At 40.7% G+C, this 20,366-nt stretch overlaps 1 protein-coding gene across 7 annotated transcripts in view; it reads right to left on the reverse strand.

Moving 5' to 3' along the window:
• The window catches only part of msi2b (musashi RNA-binding protein 2b), a 229,802-nt gene that overhangs the window by 91,967 nt on the left and 117,469 nt on the right, over nt 1-20,366 (reverse strand). For all 7 annotated transcript variants that reach the window (XM_040150016.1, XM_040150018.1, XM_040150015.1 and 4 more), the window contains exon 7: nt 11,254-11,302. In XM_040150016.1, the coding sequence (XP_040005950.1) occupies nt 11,254-11,302 (49 nt within the window). The remainder of the gene's footprint in view (nt 1-11,253; nt 11,303-20,366) is intronic.

Consider the following 20,366-nt stretch of genomic DNA (forward strand, 5'->3'; position numbering starts at 1 on the left):
ACAGCATACTCTTACTGTATCAAAGCCGGGACACATGCTGCTGTGTGAAGTGCCATCAATGTACACGGAAATGCACACCTTCTCCTCCTCACACACGCTTGCGTTCTCTTTATGTCTCTATTTCTATCTTTCTCGCACACACAACTTTGAGAGAACAGAGAGGGGAGCAGAGAGGGGCTGGCAGCAGCGATGAAAGACAGTGATAAAGGTGCGGCTGTAAAATACACTGTAGACGTCATCTATCTACTGATGGAGGGAACACATCACACGGATGCACTGTCTTTTAAGTTCACTCTCTTTCAGCCCAATATAGATCTGGGCCAAAATAACATATTCATGCGACCACGTGGTTCATACATGAATGAACACACAAAAATAAACACATACAAACAAGCACATAGTGACTCCTTCTCTCCATCCCTGTCCAATTACACTACCAATTCCATGGAGCCTAAACCCAAGCAGAGGCTAGTAGACACGAGGCTTATCATCGTCCCACATGCATTCCTTTGTAACCTCATGAACTACTGATGGGCTGCCATGTCAAGGGTCCCTCACAGCTGTAAGTTTTTTGCTGTGGAAAGCTGCGTTAGCCAAAAAAATAAGCATAATGATATCAGATTTCATCCATGACCCCTTTAATTTCACAAATTCAGATTTATTGCAGATCATTATGCATTGCACCTGTGTGAGGCACTGAGATGTGGTGTTTGCTTGTTTGTGTAAAAATGTGTGTGTAGTGGACAAAGTCATAAATAGGGTGGCTGGCTGAGGGTTTGTTATCTGAGGGACTCTACAATGGAGCAAGGCACATAATACAGAGCATGAACCAGCCATCCATTTTATATGGCATTGTACTACACACATTTACACACACAAGAACACACTCCCTTGCATAAATAAAAACACACAGGGCCACTACACAGAAGTGCACAGTTAGACACACAAAGACTGACTTGGAGCCTGTCAAGTGCGAACAAACTGATGACAAGACGGCGACAGATGGATTCACTGAGGAGAGACGAGCTACGCATTCAACTCAATTAGCAACGTGCTGCTGCATGACGCCGATGGGATATGGAATCTTACCATGACTGGCAACCTGTCAATCGAGCAACAGAGCTGCAAAACAAGCATCATGCAAGACGTAATGAATTAAATTTAATAAACCAATAAATAAATTAATTTATGAATAAATGGTATAAACCCATGGAGTGGCAGCTCTGCATTAAAAAACAAGGCATAATGTGACCAGGGAGCCTAAATATCCCCAGGCACGCGCACACACAAAGAAGAAACTAGCAGCGGGAAAAGAAGAGGAGGAGGGGGCGGCAGTGGGGAGAGAAGAGAGAAGAGAGAGAACAATGGCTGCTTCCCTCTTCCCCTCTTGCTCACACTTGCTACCTGTGTGAACATTCGTAAGCTCTGCTCATACATTATCCTGCCATGGTACCTAATGAGCCAGGCATCTCCACCCTGACACTTACGCTTGGCTAGGCAACCCTTATTACAGTGCGGAGGCATACTCTCACACACACACACACACACACACACACACACACACACACACACACACACACACACACACACACACACACAGACAAACACTCAGAACTGACCACAACAAGTCATCATAGTAGCTCTGTGATTGGGGAGCATAAAACCGTCTTGTTGGTTGAGATGTAAAAGAGCTTGCTATATTACAATGCATCTTTATTGTCTGCCAGAAGAAATCCTCATATAATGGTTTACGTGTTTTTATGTGTCCGTTTCAGACACGTCAGGTTCTTAGTTCTTACAAATACGTGAAGCAGCATGAAGGCTGCTGGTGAATATGGGGACAGACACCATGTGCCCCTTCTGAGTTGGTTGGTTATTACCGTTGCTTCATTGTTCATAACGGCAGACAAAATTGCTCTTTGTGTTGCTTTTTACGGCTGCGCACTTAAAAAAAAAAAAAAAAAAAAAAGCACAAAAGCAAGTGTATCTTGTCTGGCAACATACCGGTCAGTGCCAGGATGTACCCTGCAGTGCTATGATTGTTTTGGCTGCTTCTGTATAAAAAGCCCCTCCACTTCAAAAGAGCCTCCTACAACTGTTTAAGTGGTAAACCAGCAGGAATGTGGGAGGCCAATCAGCTGCAAGTAGGGGCAACATGGTAAAAGTTGGTCAAATAAACATCAAAATTCACAACAGCATGTCAGTACAGAGTGGAGGTGGGAGAACTACTTTGAAAGGGGGGATGAATGGCACGTTGGTTAAACACTTATAATCACATAAGATACTCAGTTTGACCCTCAAAGCACAAAGAATAAGAACAAAAAGAAAATGTAAGAAAAAAATTGTTCTTTTTTTTAACTTTTATCTAAGATTAGATGCCTGGACTGGAGGTGATGTAATCTAATTCAGCTTGCAATCTTTCTGTGAGAAGTGATTGCTGTGGCTCAGCAGCTGATTGTGATTTTCAGCCGTGTGGGTTGGTGTATTCTGACCATCATTACACTTAAGAGAGACAGAAAAATACACTAACTTCAAAGCAGTTGCACTGAGACTTTATATTAAGCATTCTGTTCTCCCCTTTTATTGGAATTTGATAATTTATAGCAAAGTTATATTGAAGCTTTTTCCCTGAAAAAAAATGTACAAGGAGTGGGATGCTCTATCATATTCACATACAAAGATATACCATTCAACTAAACAGCCCCAACTGTGTTTTCATAAAAAGGAACAGGAGAAATAAGGGTCCTTTTTTTTCTTTTTCTTTTTTCAGTGAAACAACTGTTACTGGTTTTAAATACCATCTGTGTATTATGCCTCTAAAGTATATAAACCAGAGACTATCCTTCATTACACAGTACTGAGAAATATGTATTATGAGATACCAGATTTCTGTGTATCAGCATCAGGAGCAGTGGACAAACATTATTTCATGTTATGAACCTGTTAAAAAAATGTAGATATACTGTAAATATATCCATAAACTGTGGGCTTACTCACTGCAGTTACAGAATTAACACATTTACTTTTCCCCCATACAAAAGGAACCAAATTTATCTTATTATTTACCTGATGAATAATTTCAAATAAAAATTTGCATCGGAAACACTTTTTGCATATCTAAAAAATCTTTCAAAACAATTTACTATTTAAAAGAGGACAACTGTGGGGAGTAAAGATGTTTCTACAGTGCATCTATGGGCATGATGGCTATCACAAACACACCCATGTGATCAGCATGTTTAAAAAAAATTTTCAAAGACAAGAGGCGACATATTTTACTAACACTGCACATCACACACTTAGCTAATTCCCTCATGTGCTGTGTTCAGCTGTAAGACGCCTGGGTAGGCACCAATCAGGCTGTAAATACAGGGGACAATGCAGAGGAAAGCTACTACTTCCCCTGTCGGTCTCTGTTACAGTCTCATGCACATTACATGAAATAACAATATTCCTGGAGTTATATGAACATTCTGCTGTGCCTTTTTTAAATGTCTTGACTTTGACACTTCGTAATAGCTATATATTATCCAGATTAAGGTGAGCGTGTCTGTGAGGAATGTAATTTAAAAAAAAACTTGCATGTCTATGTCTGTCTCTCACAAGTAATGTGTGTACATGTCTTATATTTTGTGTCTGTGAGTGTGTGCGTATTTGTGTGTGAGCAGATGCAAACAGGTCACAGTACCTGCAATCTTACAGGAGGTTTAACCTTCGTAAATCCACTATTAGGTGTTCAGAGAATGATGATGTGAGTAGTAGATCCTCCCCGATGGTTTCACTTTCCATGAGCATCCAGCAGGTCACAAATAGAGAAGCTATTGGGGTATTACAAGGTCAAAGGTTGGCTAACTCTCAATATGATGACAATTCCAAGCTGGCATTTTCATTTCCTGAAGAGACTGACTCCCCACGGCAGCTGAGGCCAAAGATGTTTGCTTATTTTTTGCTCAAATAAATTTGCTTTTAAGACAGAGAATTTATACTGCAAATACTGTATGCAGTGTGGACTAGCTGTGTGCACAAGAAACTCTCTTTACTTTCACATACACTGTATATCTGAGGAAAATTCTGATAAATATGGCTTTCCAACACATGCATAAAATCAGACCATGCCTATCTTACACAAATGTGCTTCTCTGCACATTTTTTGTCCCTTTAATTTTGTCCTTCAAATGTCTTCAGAGGTGCGGCTGTGCAGCCAACCAGCAGGAGAAGCTGATGTTTTTAATGGCACATGGTTTGTCTCCTGGTGGTGAGATAAACATGGGGAAGAGATTAAAACCCCAGGCTTTCTTCCACAATCTCCTGCCTTCATCCTCGTTCCCCTTGCAGTGGTCATGCAGGGCCAGCACAGCAAACTCTAATTCAAAACCAAACCCATCCGGTCTATCAGGCATACTAGAGCCTAAAACCACACATGACTACAGTAACATTGACAGAGGGGCAGATGTCAGCAATGGGCAGGAGAAAACAGACAGGTGACAAGGAGAGGAGGCTTCTGTACCATTTAATCACCAACCTGTCAAGCTGTCTCATCTGGCTCATTGCAGAATTCTAGCAGGAATGTGCAAGGCTACTACTATAATTCTAGTGTTGATTTTTGAGATGAGTCTGTTGGGTCGCTGATGTCAGGACTTGTACCACAACAAACACCCTGAAAAGGAAGAATCAGGGCCAGAGGCCAGGCTCTCTGATTCATGCTACGCCTCCCTAGTGAGGCACGGGTTGGCCACACAGCCAGCTCACCTAGGAGTTGATGAGCTAGAGCAGTTATTAAGAGTGGCTAAACATATCATTTCCTTTGTCACTGTGATTAGGCCAAGGCAAGGGGCCCGCAGGTGGAGGTAGACCCAGAGTGTATGATTAGCTCTGCCATTTAAATGACATTCACACTAATCGCTAATATCAGGTCTGTCAAGGTGAGAGGATACAATGAGGACTCTGTCAGCTCATTTTGGAAGGCTGGAGCAATGCAAGGAAAAGCGCAGGAATATCTGATTCCACTTGATGCGAATGCTGTGTCACTCAGTTAAGTCAGGCACAGCAATTGACTGGCTTGCTCTGCATTATTGCTGCTATACAGTAGTCACAGAGCACTGAGGAGCTGCGATCTGTAAACGATAAAACTCCTTTGGAACCAACAGGGATTTGTTTGTTTGAAAAAGGATTGGCAGAGGAGGATATTAACCACCAAAGAAGACCTGGCCCTGGTAAAATGCTGGCGAAAAGACGCTGTATTTAAGTCCTGTTCAAATAGGTTTTATTCTCTTGTAAAAACAGCACCAGCCATTTGCTTGCAGAGCTATTTGGATGAACATTTAAAGAATTGGTTAACTTTTCTTCTAACGGCAGAATTTCATGTCTGAAGTCGAGCCATCTTTAAAACTCAAATGACCCTGCTCTCTCTCTTGCCTGAACAAAAGAAGGCATTATCAAAACTCACTCTCAGCAGTGCTAGATCCATTTGGTAAACAGCCTGTGTCCTACAGTAGTAATCAGAGGGTATTTTTGAGGGATTTGCAGGCTGGCCAGGAGGCATCCGCTGGAGTGATCTCTAATTGCTAGAAGCGGAGGCCTAGACTGCCTGGCGCTCTTTTGAAGCCATCGGCAGCAGCTTCCAGCCAGAGAAGCCAGCAGGGGGAGGCTTCCTACTGAGCCACTCTCCTTTTTCTTTATTTCTTTCTCTTTTTTTCTCCCTCACCATGCCTTCATTCTATTTTCCTGCTTTTCTTGTACTCAGTTCACCTTCTTTCCATCCTGTTCTTTTCCTTCTCATTTCTTCTCTAGCTGTACTCGTTCCCTTTCCCCACTCCCTCTTTCCCCTCCTCTCCTACTCAGTCAATGAGCCAGCAATCACTTTGCAGACAGACATCCTCTGCTCAGTCGGCCATGTTCAATCCCTAGCACCGGTGGCTGATGAGGCATTGTGGTGACGTCAAACGCCGGGGCTTTTCAGGGAGCAACAGTTAACCTGTGGAGGCGCAGCTCTGCTTCCCAGGTTACAGGGCTCATACTGGCAGTCTTTGTATAAAATAATGAATGTAATATGCCAAAGAGATGAAAGATAATGAGGCCAATTATTTTTTTCTTCTCGCCCAGTGAGGCGGGAGAGGCAAATTTATGTCAAATAGTTGGTGTATAATGACACCTAATACCATTCAAGCCTTTGTTACTGTATGAGCTTGTGTATCCCGGGGCAAAGACTTTAGCGTTCTAAGACATAGTTTTAAAATTGTGATAGACAAACACACACAACACCATAACCACTAAATAATAATATGATAGTGTTAGACAGTTGGACACTGTTGCATATTTGTAAGCTTGGGCATACACTGGACAAAAAATGCATCCACAGACAGTTTCATAGAGGCCCAACCAGTTTTTGGTTGTTTGGAAGGCAGCTCGCTCAGTGTGACATTGACTCCTCAGTGCCAATTCCACACTGGGAGCTGCACTTGCTAGCTTTGCTGCCAATCCAGGTAAAGAGATTACAGACACACACAATGCCGCCTTCTGTTCGTCTGCCAAGAAGAAAACCAGCCCTTTAAGCCCATAGAAAAAAGGCCTATGCACAAATTCACACAGCCTTGGTTCCGTCCTTGCACAAAACCAAGAATCCCCTTCTTCTCCAGGAACATGGCTTCTAGTATGTGCCTTGCTCAGTGACTCTCTCATGCAAAGCAGCCTTGTGACTAAAACAATTCAGCCTCCATTTCTTTATCCTGCTCCCTGACACTGTTGCACATTACTATTAATTGCATCATTCAAATAAAGAAGGAATTTGGCTTTAAATCAGTCACACAGTCATTATAAAGCTACCCTAATGGGTGCTGTCTGGTTACAAACTATTGTAAAACAATATGAAAGAAAGTTACACTAGGATTTCATCATCGTTCTTAACGGTGCAATTAAAAAGGTGAGAGAGAACCTGTGTATCACCCAAAATAGATATATAGTAGATGCCACCTTCAATATTTTTACATGCAGTAATTAACTAAAAACTTGTAGAAAACTAAGAACTCGATGAAAACTGCAGGGCTGACACTGTTTTTTAGGAGTACAAGTTTTTGCAGAGAATGAATCAAACAATCACTGTGGTGTGCGGTTTTGACCCAATTAATCAGATACTTATAATTGTAAGAGAGTAATTTAGCATTGGGATTGCAATGTACTAATCTGCACTGTATATACTTATCTTTTTTGGATGCATGTGGATTAGGAATGACGCTGAGAAGCTGCTTGTGAATAATCAAATCAGAGGAAGTGTATATCTATACTATATATTTCCCCTTGAAAAGGCCCTGTGTGGATTAGGTGTGTGGAATTATGCTACGGAGATGTGCTGATGAAGGGAGTGGTAATGTGGTGGTGAGGGAGTGCTAATTTTGGTGTGGCAAAGTAGTACTTATTAAACGAAGTAGTACTTGTTGCTACTGATTCATATCAGTAGCAAGGCAAAGAATTCACCTATCATTTACTGTATTTTTTACTTACAAATAAAATCCTGATGCTTTGGAGGATAACAGTATTTGCCAATATATCCCCTCCTTGGCACTACCAACTGTGTTTGACAGTAAAATCACATTTTAGATCCTACATCATACGTCAGCCTACAGGACTGGAGTAGGTAAAGGATGGCAGTAGGATTCTGATTCAGGGCTATTCCAAAGCTTTTATTTCCCGCCCGTATTGCTCGTCCTCGGTGGCACGTGAAGTCATGTTGAGGGTGCTGGGAGATACGACTGGTTTGTGACTGCCATGCCCTTGGCTCTGTCCCAGGACAAGGCCTGTGTTTTTGAGCGCACACACACACACACACACACACACACACACACACACACACACACACACACACACACACAAATACAGACACACACACACACACACACACACACACACACAAACACACACACACACACACACACACACACACACACACACACACACACACCGTAATCTGGACCTCCTGCACTGCTGAATAAACCATCCAGAAGTAAAAGGAGTAATTAAAAAATATCTTGTGAAATATGTGATTACACAAATTAAATGTACGCATTCTTGATTTTCCCTTGTCCGTCACAAAGAGTGTCGGGTGAAGAAAAGAATGCTGAAGGGAGGCAGAGTGGTGGGGACACTGCAGTAAAACATGGCACAATAAGCGCCCTCTGGCATCAACCTCTGGACAGCCCAAGCTGCTCACCAAAGACACTGAACTCACCCACAATGAACTGCTGCAGTGGGAAGGGAGGCTTTAGAGAGTTCAATTTCCAACACAATTGGCGGTATTCTACTCCTTTAAATGCCAAGGAGAGGGTGTGCAGCATGTGCCTTTGTGAGGAGCTTTTCTTACAGCGAGTGTCCTCTAGCAGGAGAGACAGAGAGAAAGACGAGAGAAACGGAGAGATGGCAAAGACAGGCAGGTTGGGTAGAATGGTGTGGGACAGAAATAGTGCAACTGTGTAAAAGGAAAGGAAGAAAGAATAAGACTGGGTGACTGGGAAAGAGAGAGTACAAAGAAGTACAGAGAAAACGAGAAGGGTAGACAATGTCTCCTCTGGCTGTCGTTTCGCCAGCCTCGCAGGGACCGTTTGAAGGACAATGCTGCTACTAGTGGAGTGTGACGTTTGTCCTCTATCCAATTCACCACAGCCCCAAAGAAAACACACTTACAATCAAGTGTTGATAATGCATCTCATACACAATAAAAACAAACAAAATACAATGCATCATAGTAATATACAACACAGCCCACTATTTAAAAAAGCTTAATGGGAAGAACAAAAAGGCATTGAGATAACATTCAGATGAGGTGATATGAAGTCATAATGTGAGCCACGGTGAGCCTAATAAGAGATCACCTTTAACTGCTGTGATCTGATAGCAAGTTCTTTCTTTTTTGAAAGAGTTATTTTACATTGCAAACATCTCTATAATATACTTTAAGTTTGTAGTCTCTTCTCTACAATGTATTTAATTTGCTTATAGTAGAAGTACTGTTTTTACAACCTCACAAATGCTCAAGTAAATATAAACGTGCTTACTGAGTGCAGGGACATTTGCTTCCTGTCTCCTTATTTTGTCTCAGGAAAAAGTAGCCTCACCCTTTTTTTTTTTTTTTTTTTTTTTTTTCCCCCCCCATGAAAAGACTAGAAATTTTGGTTTGTTCTCTAGGGTTTTGGGTCAGAGCAGATTTAAAATGAAATTGTAGATTCTGCAACTACATATGTAAGCTAGACAAGTATAGTATGTCCGTGTTTCAGGTATAATACCATTCCAGATCATCAAAAAAAAAAAGAAAAAAAAAAAAGAAAAAAATTACAGTAGTTTAAGATATACTCTTTCCTGCAGTGCTTTGCATAGCATTAAAGTCACAAAGTGAACTGTTATTTTGGGGACTTGCAATTATGGAAAAGGCAGCGTGGTTTTAGAAGAATTACATTGTGTAACATTTGAATTGTTAAATAAAGAATGTGTTATTCCTATTTCAGTGCTGCAGAAAAACCAGGAATTATTTTTTCATGAATCAATCTGTAAGATAAAAATGAAGACAGGTGGGAAATTGATTTGGACTGTGGGCTGCCAGATGCCCATCACTAGATCGGTAGGGAGTGGTAGCGTGGGCCCAGGCACTGGTTTCACTGATAATATATTCAGTGTCCTTTCGTTTGTGGTCATGGGGCAGCTGAGCCATTAATATTACACAATCACACCAATGGCTCAGATGAATTATTCACATTTTCTTATTGGTCTGTAATATTCTATGCAAGTCATCTGGAAGACACGTTTTATTTTTAAGATGAAAGCAGCAAATATCTACTTTTTAAATTCCCATTGGAACAAAATATCAAAATGCTAGTTAGAAGAAACAGAAACTGCAGGAAGAACTGCACCTGCCTCCTGTCTCAGTGTCACACTCAATATAAATACGTCCACTGTCATCAGAAAAATTGCCACGGAGGCTGTTTCTCCATCATTGTCTTCATTTGAAGGGCATTTTGCTGCCCAAAGGCAAACGCCTAACACACTCCCCGAGCGTGGCGCCCATCCCCTTCCACAGAGGGCTGGCGGTGCAGCAGACAGAAGAGAGAGACAAGCGAGAAATAGGAGAGAGAGAGAGCGAGAGAGAGAGGGATACAGAGAGAGAAAAAAAAGCCTTCGTCTCAAAGTAGACCTCACACTGGGTTCTGTCACTACAGATCAAAATCCCCTCAAAGCCATAGATCACTTCCACTATAGTTCACATGTTCCACACTTAGAAACTGTTTACCAGACTCAAAGAGTTCATCTGCACAGCATACACACAGAGTACACACACAGATACGGATACGGTAGAAAAAGAAAGAGGGAGAGTTTTTGCACAAAAAAAAAGATACAGCGTTCAGTCCAAGCCAACTGCACTTAAACATTTATACACATTGAGAGGATGAGTCACTCAGTGCAAAAAAATGTTTACATCTATATGGCAAAACAGCACTCAGCCCAGTTCAGTGAGATGGTGTGATGCCAGCTCTACCTACAAGTGAGCCAACTGGTGTGACAAACAGAGAGGTGTTTCTGCTTTTTCTTGTGGAAATACCTGTAAGTGCCTGTCGAATGCTCACACACACAATGATACATGGACACAGACGCAGCCAGGGACGGTCTGTCTCCTAAAAGTTCCTTTAATGTACCTACGTGAGGATTCATAGCCAATAATAGCCATCGCACAGGGCTGAGGATAAGTGACAGGCCTATACGTGTTTACTGGTGGCTAAGTCGGGCCTGTAAGCACGCCGCTTGCCGTAAATACATAACACCGCATTGTGGTGCAGGGAGGAAACCTGTCTTTGGAAAGTCCTCTGCTTGAGAGAAAAACGTCCCCTCATCTAAGATAAGGAGCCGATGAGAGATAGAGATAAAGTCAGTGCTTCTCCTGGGCCTTATCTGATGCTGTTATCTGACTGCACAGCACCCACCATCTCAGAATCTTTACACCCTTTAAGCACCTCTCTGAAACACTCACACCAGCATCATCACAGAATCACACACAGCCAGAAACGCCATCTAATGCTCAAACATTCTAAACACAGTACCAGCTTATTGATTACTTTGACACACTCCCATTGTTGAACAGATGGTACACCTAATATCATGTGAAATGGAACTGTTCTGTGTTATCTCATGGGGAAAGGACATAAAATGACTATTTTCTCACCTTTCAGAGAGACAGAGCAAAAATGGAGAGAAAGAGAACAGAAGCTGTGCACTTACCTCTATGCCTGTTAGTAGTCTTATCAAACATAAGCATGGCATCATCAACCTGGAAGACATAAGAGAAGTTCTGACATTAGCTTAATCTTTCCAGCAAGTACTTTGTGTCATTTTCTCCCCATTGAATCACATCTCATCTACTCACTGTAATTACTCTTTGAATATATATTCTGGCTGCTTTACAAGTATTTCTTTCTAAGCACCTCTCTCCTACATAATCATTCTACGGTCACAAGATTATTGTCAGGTTACCATTTTCCTATCTGCCTGTAGTTTGTAATTTTAACGATATAAGACTGTATGCAATCTCAGGGGTTTTACTCATTGTATGAACTAAATGTGGCAAAGATGTGAGTGGAAAGTGGCAATAGGAGAGAAAATTAATAATAATGACAAGCAGTGAAAAAAATGGAGAACTGTATGGACAATATGTTTATTTTGATGAACAACGATGTCCGGTCTTGGGGAGAGTGAAAGATAGGCACATTCCACTAAGCGACCGTAAGAAAAAAAGGGATCCTTCTTCATCTCACAGCCACAGCGGCAGCAGCATTTCCCATAATATCATCCCTCATCATGTCCACTAAAGCCACACACAGACAGACAGCATTTTTTCTTCACACATCCCTGAAAACAGATTTCTAGACACACACTGCTTCTTAAAACTCTGAAGAAATGTTTAAAAAAAAAAGAGTGAAGCATGCTCATTTGGCCTGCGATTCTGTCTTGGGAGAAAAATTAAAAAGGACATAGGAGTAGAGAGCAGCAGCAGACAGAAACAAAAAGGGAACACTCTGCACCATTTGCTCCCTGTTTATGGTCTCTAGGTAAGTATAACAGTGTACCAAGGAGGCTTGATGCTTTGCAGGGGGGAAGGATGTGCACACAAGCATACGTCTGTGTTTTTCATGGGAGGGTGACAAAGCTTCGGGAGGAGATAGGAAGAGACAAGAATAGGGGTCTCACTCAAGCCGAACTGTCTGATTGGATAAAGAGAAGTGCCTGGCAGCCAGGCAGACTAGTGCTGGCACACTGTTCATGCCACCCTCTTGCCACACATTTGGCACAAAAGATGTTGGCACAGCTTTTAGCGCCCGGTTACTCATTGCGCGGCTCACAGGCCACATGCAGCACTCAGGCACTTTATTTGCACTTCCCTAAAATATTTCCAAATTGCCACATATAGCTGGCAACAGATATATGGACTTGAAGTAACCTATATACACAGTATACCTAGATTTAAGACATTTAAGTCTCCCACTATTACGTGAACAGAGTATTTTCACTGCTTGCAAGAGTACACAAAACGCAGCACCTGACGTGGGCGGGGAGTCAGAGCCTACAGGTGGATGCTGGGGTAGCGGTTAAGCATATCACCTTATTAAGGGTGGTGCACTGGATTTGTGTCACATCGAGTAGAGAGTGTAATGTGTGAGTGAGCAGTGCAAATTGTGTTGTCTGGTTTAACTGGCAAGAACTGCTCTATCAATGGTCTTAAATAAACAATTATACTAAAGCATCACTTACTGGTGCCCATACTAGGAGGAAAAAGTAAGGCAGGCAAGCTATGTGAAATTTAACAGTAACAATCTGAATTTTATTGTCAAGTGTGAGAATTAATTGACTAGCAATACAACTGTAATACTGCAGCTTGCACTTTGGAAAAACCACTAACAAAGTTGTTAATTTCCACTGACTGTTTCCTCTTGACACAGCAGACAAACACAAAAAAATGCAGCAAAAATAATGAAGTTTGCCTTGTCTCGGAAAAATGTGCTATCTGTATGGTGGGGAAACATATAAAAGTGTTGTACAAATAAACAGCTGCCAAGCAATATCACCTGCAGCAACAGTTTTATAAACAGAGATTTATAATGTCACGTAACCTAACCTCTATCTCATGCCAGGCCATCTAATGAAAATCACATTAAAGTGACAGGAAAGAGGATAACTGGAATTTGTAGTGCAGGGGCTTGTGATTTCATTGCCTGAGTATAAAGAGCACGGAGAAACTTTTGTCCTGGAATTACATGTGAGAAAACTTTGATTCATATCCTTTTTGGCTGGAAATCGGCTCATAACACCAGAAACAGTTTATAATGTCTCCACATCTGACATTGTGAAATCTCCACTGCAGAGCAAAGATGGAACGGCATGTTTACCAACTATGGTAAACGTTTAATTTGACAAGTGTGGCTGACAGCTTGTGATTATTTACACGGGAGACAGAAATTTATAGCATTTGACTTCTACCATCTAGTATCAGTATTAGTGAAACAGCCAAAAGAGTCTCTCTACTGCATGCATCAGCAGAAGTATAGACAAAATGGCCAGCAGAGAATATTTTGTTTTCTGCAAGACTCAAAGAAATGGTGGTGCCTCCTTCAAACACAACTGTTATGACGACTGTTATTGATTAGTAACAATTTGTCAAGTTTATTATGCGATTTGGTGTTGAGATGAAACTCATCAAAATGTAAAATGATACCCCCAAGCACCTTCAAAAATAATAGACAGAACATAACGCTATTTATGACTTCTATACTAGTAAGTAATAGGTTTGTTTTGTTAGGTAGATAACAATAATCACTTAATTTGTTGTTGTTGCTATCAAAGTAAAAAAATGATCTAGTGTCCACATAAAATCTGACTGGTTTGCATTATGAAAACAGCCCACAGTATCATTAGCCATCAACCCCCAAGAGTCCTCCATGCAACATGACATTCAAATATTTGTTATTGGTGGTATTGCTACTGCAAAGCCATTTACAGCCTGACAGCAGAAAGACTGCTACTTTGTAAAATGAAGTGAGGTCTATTAATGGAAGTGTATTATATAAATGTGTGAACTGTGTTGTTGTGACATTATTAGTGGAGGACCATCCTGTCAGGGAGACCCATACAACAAAGAACACAGATTCACTGAAGCACTGATGGGCACTTTAACAAAGAATGTGCACATCATGTGAGGGTCACACTCCAGCAGGTCATACAATACAGTCTCCCCCCTCTCTCTCTCACTCCCAGTCTCTCTCTGTCTCTCTTTGCCACTTGCAGAGTCTATAGAACCATCTCCCGTGCTTCAGGGCTTTTCAATGTAGTTATTCAAGCAGAACACAACTGTGTGCCTCCATCTGATAGAAGGTTAAGGACCTCTTCACTGCTCACAAAAAAGCCCACCACACAGAGGTGAAGCCAGGCTCACCTCAGGGAAGAAATCTTTCTCTGTCCTCCTCCTCCTTCTCTTTCACTCTTCCTTTTCTCCTGGCTCGGTGAAAAGAAAGGTTCAAAGGATAATGGCTGTCTTATCACTATGTAAAAGGGGAATGGGAACTCCAGCGAAGTGCCTGGCCTTTTGTGACAATGAAGAAAAGAGCAAAAGTCTATTTCACTGTGGTATATGCACTGGAACAGTCCATGACCACTTAAAAAGAGGAGGTTGGTAGAAGACAGTCGAAGGCCGGGCAGCTCTTTAACTAAACCTGCGGCAAATACATCTGAACCAAATAACGTGCTCCTAAAAAAAGACACTGACAGGAGTATATTAGGTATGTGAATTGTTAGCTTTCCAGCAATTTAACTTTTATTCACATTTCAGAAGGTAGTTATTTGATACTCGTACCTGTTTTTGTTTTGATCCCATTCTGCAAAATCAAAATTTGATTCAGCAGGTATTATCTGAAATTATAAATCCATTAAATAACTGTAATAATGCTCTTGGGATTGTCATTACTCTTCTACAGGGTGAAAAAGACAAACCTTAAACATTAGTCTAAAACCGAGACAAAAAATGATGAGATCTTTTGTACTGGACACATTCATCAAAAGACAAAAGAAAAATCATTTTCCTTAATATTTTCACTTTTAAATCTGTAATCAAGCTAGCCTTAACAGAGCTGACCTCACATAGTAGTGTCAACAGCAGTAACAGTTGTGACAGTAGCAGTACAATCGGTAAAAACAGTGACAGTGGCAGTAGAAGTGGTAACGGAGTACCAATTTAAACTTCTGGGAGGCAGTGAATGTTGTGAAAGTGGGTGGGTTGCTCAGTGAAGCGAAATAGTTTGAGTGGAAGAGTTGAATGAGTAAGTTTTAGACATACTATTAGTTTAGAATGTCTTTATGATCCTCTTGAAATCCAGCTGTTTCATTTTATTGTGTGTGTCCTGGGGTTTTATTCCGTTAGTGTCTGGTCAAACAACTAATCAACATTAATGCTAAAAGAGGAAGCAGGGCCAGCTGCAGCCTCCAAATGGAAATGTTTGATGTCTTTTACAGGTAGGTGGTTTGATAGATTAGTGGTGTTCCTGCAGTATTAAGTGCAGCTTTGGAAAGTTTACAGACCACACTTAGTTTTGCATACTGTGAGTTTCTCTTAATTTCTTTACAAACTAACCATAAGCTGACCATATTTTGATCATCAGTCCTTGCTGTCCTCTTTGCCTGCCTTATTTGTTCGGGAATTGCAGTGTCACGAGTTATTGAAGTGCATTTCAAGAAAATATTGAAACTTTTAAATGATAAACGGTTTGATTTAAAGTATTTAAATGAATTTATAATGTTTGCACTGACACATCCCAATAAATTAATCATTGAGCACATATAAGATTGTTTGTAGTGCATATCTATGTTTGAAAGTTATGGAGCTGAGTGGCATATGTCAGATGACTCCAGATGAACCCTGTAACACTGCATAAACACATTTGCGCATTTTAACTCCTATGCGCTTGTGCCGCAAGCTATACGGTACCTGAATAAGGCGTGAGAATTTGATGGAAACCAGTAGGGTGTGTGAGGTTTACAAGTGGTGCAGATAGATTTAAGCGAAAACAACTGTGTGCTCGGTCAATTTTGGAGCAACGTGACACTAAAGCTCCATATCACTCTGGTCTAACACTCTGGGAAAAAAGACTTATCCTGTTCCTGTCATATACCATGAGACTTAACTCCACACCAGGTGCAACCTCTTTGTCTATTTCAATCCATATGTTTCGAGCAACCTCAGAAAAATACATGATCATTCAAAAAAAAGAATGCTGAATGATGAATTATGTATCAAAGGACAAAGGCATCAATAAAGGCTAATGTGCTCTGTTTTTGGACAGGAAAACAGCAGAGATGCCAGGTGACAGGGAGAGATTTAAGAGCTCTGGAAATGAATTATGACAGCGATTTAGATAGGTGTCAAATGCACATTTACATTCAGCCCACGGCTGAAGGCTAGCAGAGGAGCTTTCCTGCAATTTGGGGGTGACATTGATATAGATCATATCTGATGCAAAAGGAACGGACACGTGAGCAACAGATAGTGACCTGAGACTGGTTGCGCCTCGGGCTATGCGATATGACGATATATATCGCATGACGATAGAAAAATGTCTGTCGTTTCATATTATGCTCTAATGTTCATTTTGCTGTATCGCAAATCACTCTTTACTGTTACATTCTTCGTCACCTGGACGACGCTTTGTGGTCTTCAACACGGCACGGTGGCCTAGCCAAGGCAAAACGAGGAGCTTGTACCTGAATGAGAGGCTACTTCTGCCGCATGGACGTGGTTTGGGTATGAAAAGTTTGACACGGACCAGAAAACCATACTTCGCAAATTATGCAGCAGACTGGTCCCCACAACAGACTCAAATACCACTAACCACTTTTACCACCTATGCAAGAATCATGTCAAACGGTACGAAGAGAGTCTATGGATGAGAGCCACAAAAGTAGAGTAGAGCGCTCAAAACAAACCCCAATCTCAGACATTGCAAGAGGTTTTTGCCCTTCAGCACACTATGTGACAAAGAATCACGAAGATGGAAGGAGATAACGACTGCAGTCGCAACTTACATCTGAACAGACATAGCTCCAATTTACATGGTCGAGAAACGGGGGTTTCGTGAGTTGGTGCCAATAATTATATAAACCATCTTTCATTTAATTTACAGAAATGCGCTATATCGTGATTTGTAATGTTATCTGAATATGAAATGACTTATATCAGAATGTGATAGTTGTTCCAATCATTTTGTTGAGGCTTTGGGCCCTGTTTTTGACCCAGTGGGGCTTCTGAATTTGGTGCACAGAGATTTCCTTCTTGCTTTCATCCATTACACTTGCTGTGAACTTCACTTTTACCTAAGTGGAAAGAACTACGCCATGTGTGTTTGTTTTGTGTGTGTTCGTGTAGTTATCATGCAATTTTGTTGTCAGTTTTGGTGTCAAGGATTACTGGGATTTGTGCCCCCCTGCCAACACCAAGACACAGTTTGTGCTATTTGCATGGCTTCACCAACCGATGCTCTTTAGAGCAGATCATTTAGAAAAGCTTACAAAACTATTTTTGTCAATATGTGGCTATTTCATCTTAAACAAATCCTGCTATAAATACATTGAGTAGAAAAAATAGCTTACATTTTTAATTCCAACTGTGGCATGAATTACCATCATCCAAAATACAATTATACACAATGATATGTGAACATCGTGTTGAGTTGTGAGATATGCAGTTGGTGCACAATGATAAAGCTTTGTCCATCTAAAATGGCAACATCACAATTAACTTTTATGCATTAAATATTCTGTACTGCACAACTGGAGCACACCTATAACATTAACTTCCATCACAGTGCACAGAGAGGTTCACAATTGTCAAGATTGGATAATTAAACTTGGTTTAACTAAAAGTCAAGGAGCAGGATTGCTCATGCTGATTAACATCTTGTTCATTACATTGTCCAGTCAATAAACTCATTAGACTTCCCCCTTCAAAATGTGACTTCAATATGATATATAAGAGCAATAACCAGACAGATGTAAATCGTCTGGGACTTAGCCAGCAGCTGGTGTTTGGGGAACCCTGCCAAATTTGTATTAGCACTGATGTATAGAAAATATGCAGTAGGAGGACTTTCTGTAAGACTTCTCCCTTTCAAAAAATTTTTACACATATTTGCCAAATTACTAGTGGAATCCCATATCGGACAGATTGACTAAAAAGATCTAGAAGGGCTCTTTTGCTATTAATAAGAGGAAAAAAAAATAAGCACCAAAATATTGGCATGTGTATCAGATGATTGTCTATCGGCACAACCCAAACCTCAAGAGTCACAAGAAATACTGGTAATATACTTCTATCCTGGTATACTCTACAAAAAAACAAAAAAGAAAAAAACAAAAACACATCTTGAGTAGAGAGGATCCAGTTTTAAAGCCCCCCTGTTGGCAGGCATCTGTTTTCTTTAAGTGTCTCTGAGCAAGAGTCTGAATCCCGGCCTTCTCCAGGGGCAGCAGTCTATGGTTGAACCTACACCACAGCCTGACTGTAGAAGAGGTAAAAGGGGTTTAAAAAAAAAAAAAAAAAAAAACCCTACGGGGATCAATGAAGTATCATATTGTTATTATCATTAACATGATGACAGATAAGGGTCACGGTCAAGGAGAAAACTCAGCTGGCATTGCCCCTTCATCAACACTCCCTTTGCAGTGTAGAGCATCTAATATTCTATTACAATGACGGCAATTAACAGAGAAATGATAGCGACCCAGTGACAATGGACAAATTTGTGACAACCCTTTCAATTGTTCTTTTGTAGAGGAAATCTATATCATTGTCTGGGAACGCTGAGCTGCAATGTGCTGCAACCACGCTTGAGCGCTTTTACAAGTGGTGGTTTAACAAGGAGCAGAGGGCAAAATTTTAGCTCCCTATAAGCTCTTGCAATTACACAAAGGGGCAAAAGGGACACTGTTCTTAAGGGTGAGCCTATTTTTTCAGTTCCACAGCAGAGGCCAAGCTAGCTGTGTTTAATCTGGCACACAAATTCTTTCTCTCCGAAAAGGAATATTCCTTATTATAATAGATGAGTGGCAGCCCTCAGCAGAACTGATAAAAAAGCATGGCTAGAGTGAAAACGTAACACACGCATACACATCACACACACACACACAGTTAATAAAAAACCACAGTGATGTAGGGTGAAGAGGCGCTTATCTGCTGTCTTCTCTGTCTACCCCATTTCTTTTTATTTTTCTTACAGTAAATGTGTCTTTTATAGTTTCTTCTAGCAACCCCACTCTTCATCTGGTTTATAACTGCTATTTTTCTACTAAAGTCAATTTGAATACCGATATAAAATATTTGAGGAATAATTAAAAATCTAACTTGTTATATTGTATATTATTTAGGATTACACTATGAATGAAGCCCACTGTATAGCAACACAGGGAATGAGCTTAGAGGGTTCATATACACAGTTCATCTATTTTTTATACCTAATTACAAAAAAATGATAGCGACAGAAAAATGTGATTCAAGTGTTTTTCAGCAGTCATCCGACAGAAATTATTGTGTATGTAATTATTAATGATAGACACCATGGGCTGAATGTCAACACTTATTCCAGTAACTTTCCTTCATGTTGACATTAACAAAATGGCTTGAGAGGAACACTTGCAGAAGACAATCCCTCATATCTGTCAGGATTACATATTTATGAGGTCCCCAGCTCAGCATCCAAGGAGGTCGCTATGGTGATACAAACTGATGTATATTCTAACAATGAACTTTGTGTGTCAAGGAATGCCTCAGAGCACTGTTGAAATGGTTAGTACAGATCCTACCACAGTGCTCTGTGCAGCTTTCAGATCAGCAAACACACAATTAAAAAGGCAGTCATGCTGAGGCCACTCTAATCAATGTACTGTTACAAAGAAATGTAATGAAAGGATGATGGAGTGATGCCTTCAGGAGGCTGCTATATTGTTAGGGCAGACCGTAACACTGTTGTGGCAAAACAATATTGTATTAGCACATCTCTAGTGCTGGCCAAGCCAGCCTCAAAACAAAAAAGCGGTTAGAAAATGAGCCATATTTTCTTGTAAACAAACCATATTTCTGGTAAAAACTATTTTATGTCTGCTGTACTCTTGAGTAATGCCAATTATGCACTATTCAAATGTCATACTGTCACCCAGGGAGTCTTGTTTACCTTACCGTTTTCTTACTTTATGGTAAGATGACAATTAAGGTAGAATCTGTCTGGTTCCCTCCTTCAAATCAGCCATCTGTATTACAGAGCATATTGTAGAATTTCAGAAGAGGCCTGAACCTTTCATTT

This window comes from Xiphias gladius, chromosome 17, assembly GCF_016859285.1.
Source record: "Xiphias gladius isolate SHS-SW01 ecotype Sanya breed wild chromosome 17, ASM1685928v1, whole genome shotgun sequence".
Taxonomy (NCBI): domain Eukaryota; kingdom Metazoa; phylum Chordata; class Actinopteri; order Istiophoriformes; family Xiphiidae; genus Xiphias; species Xiphias gladius.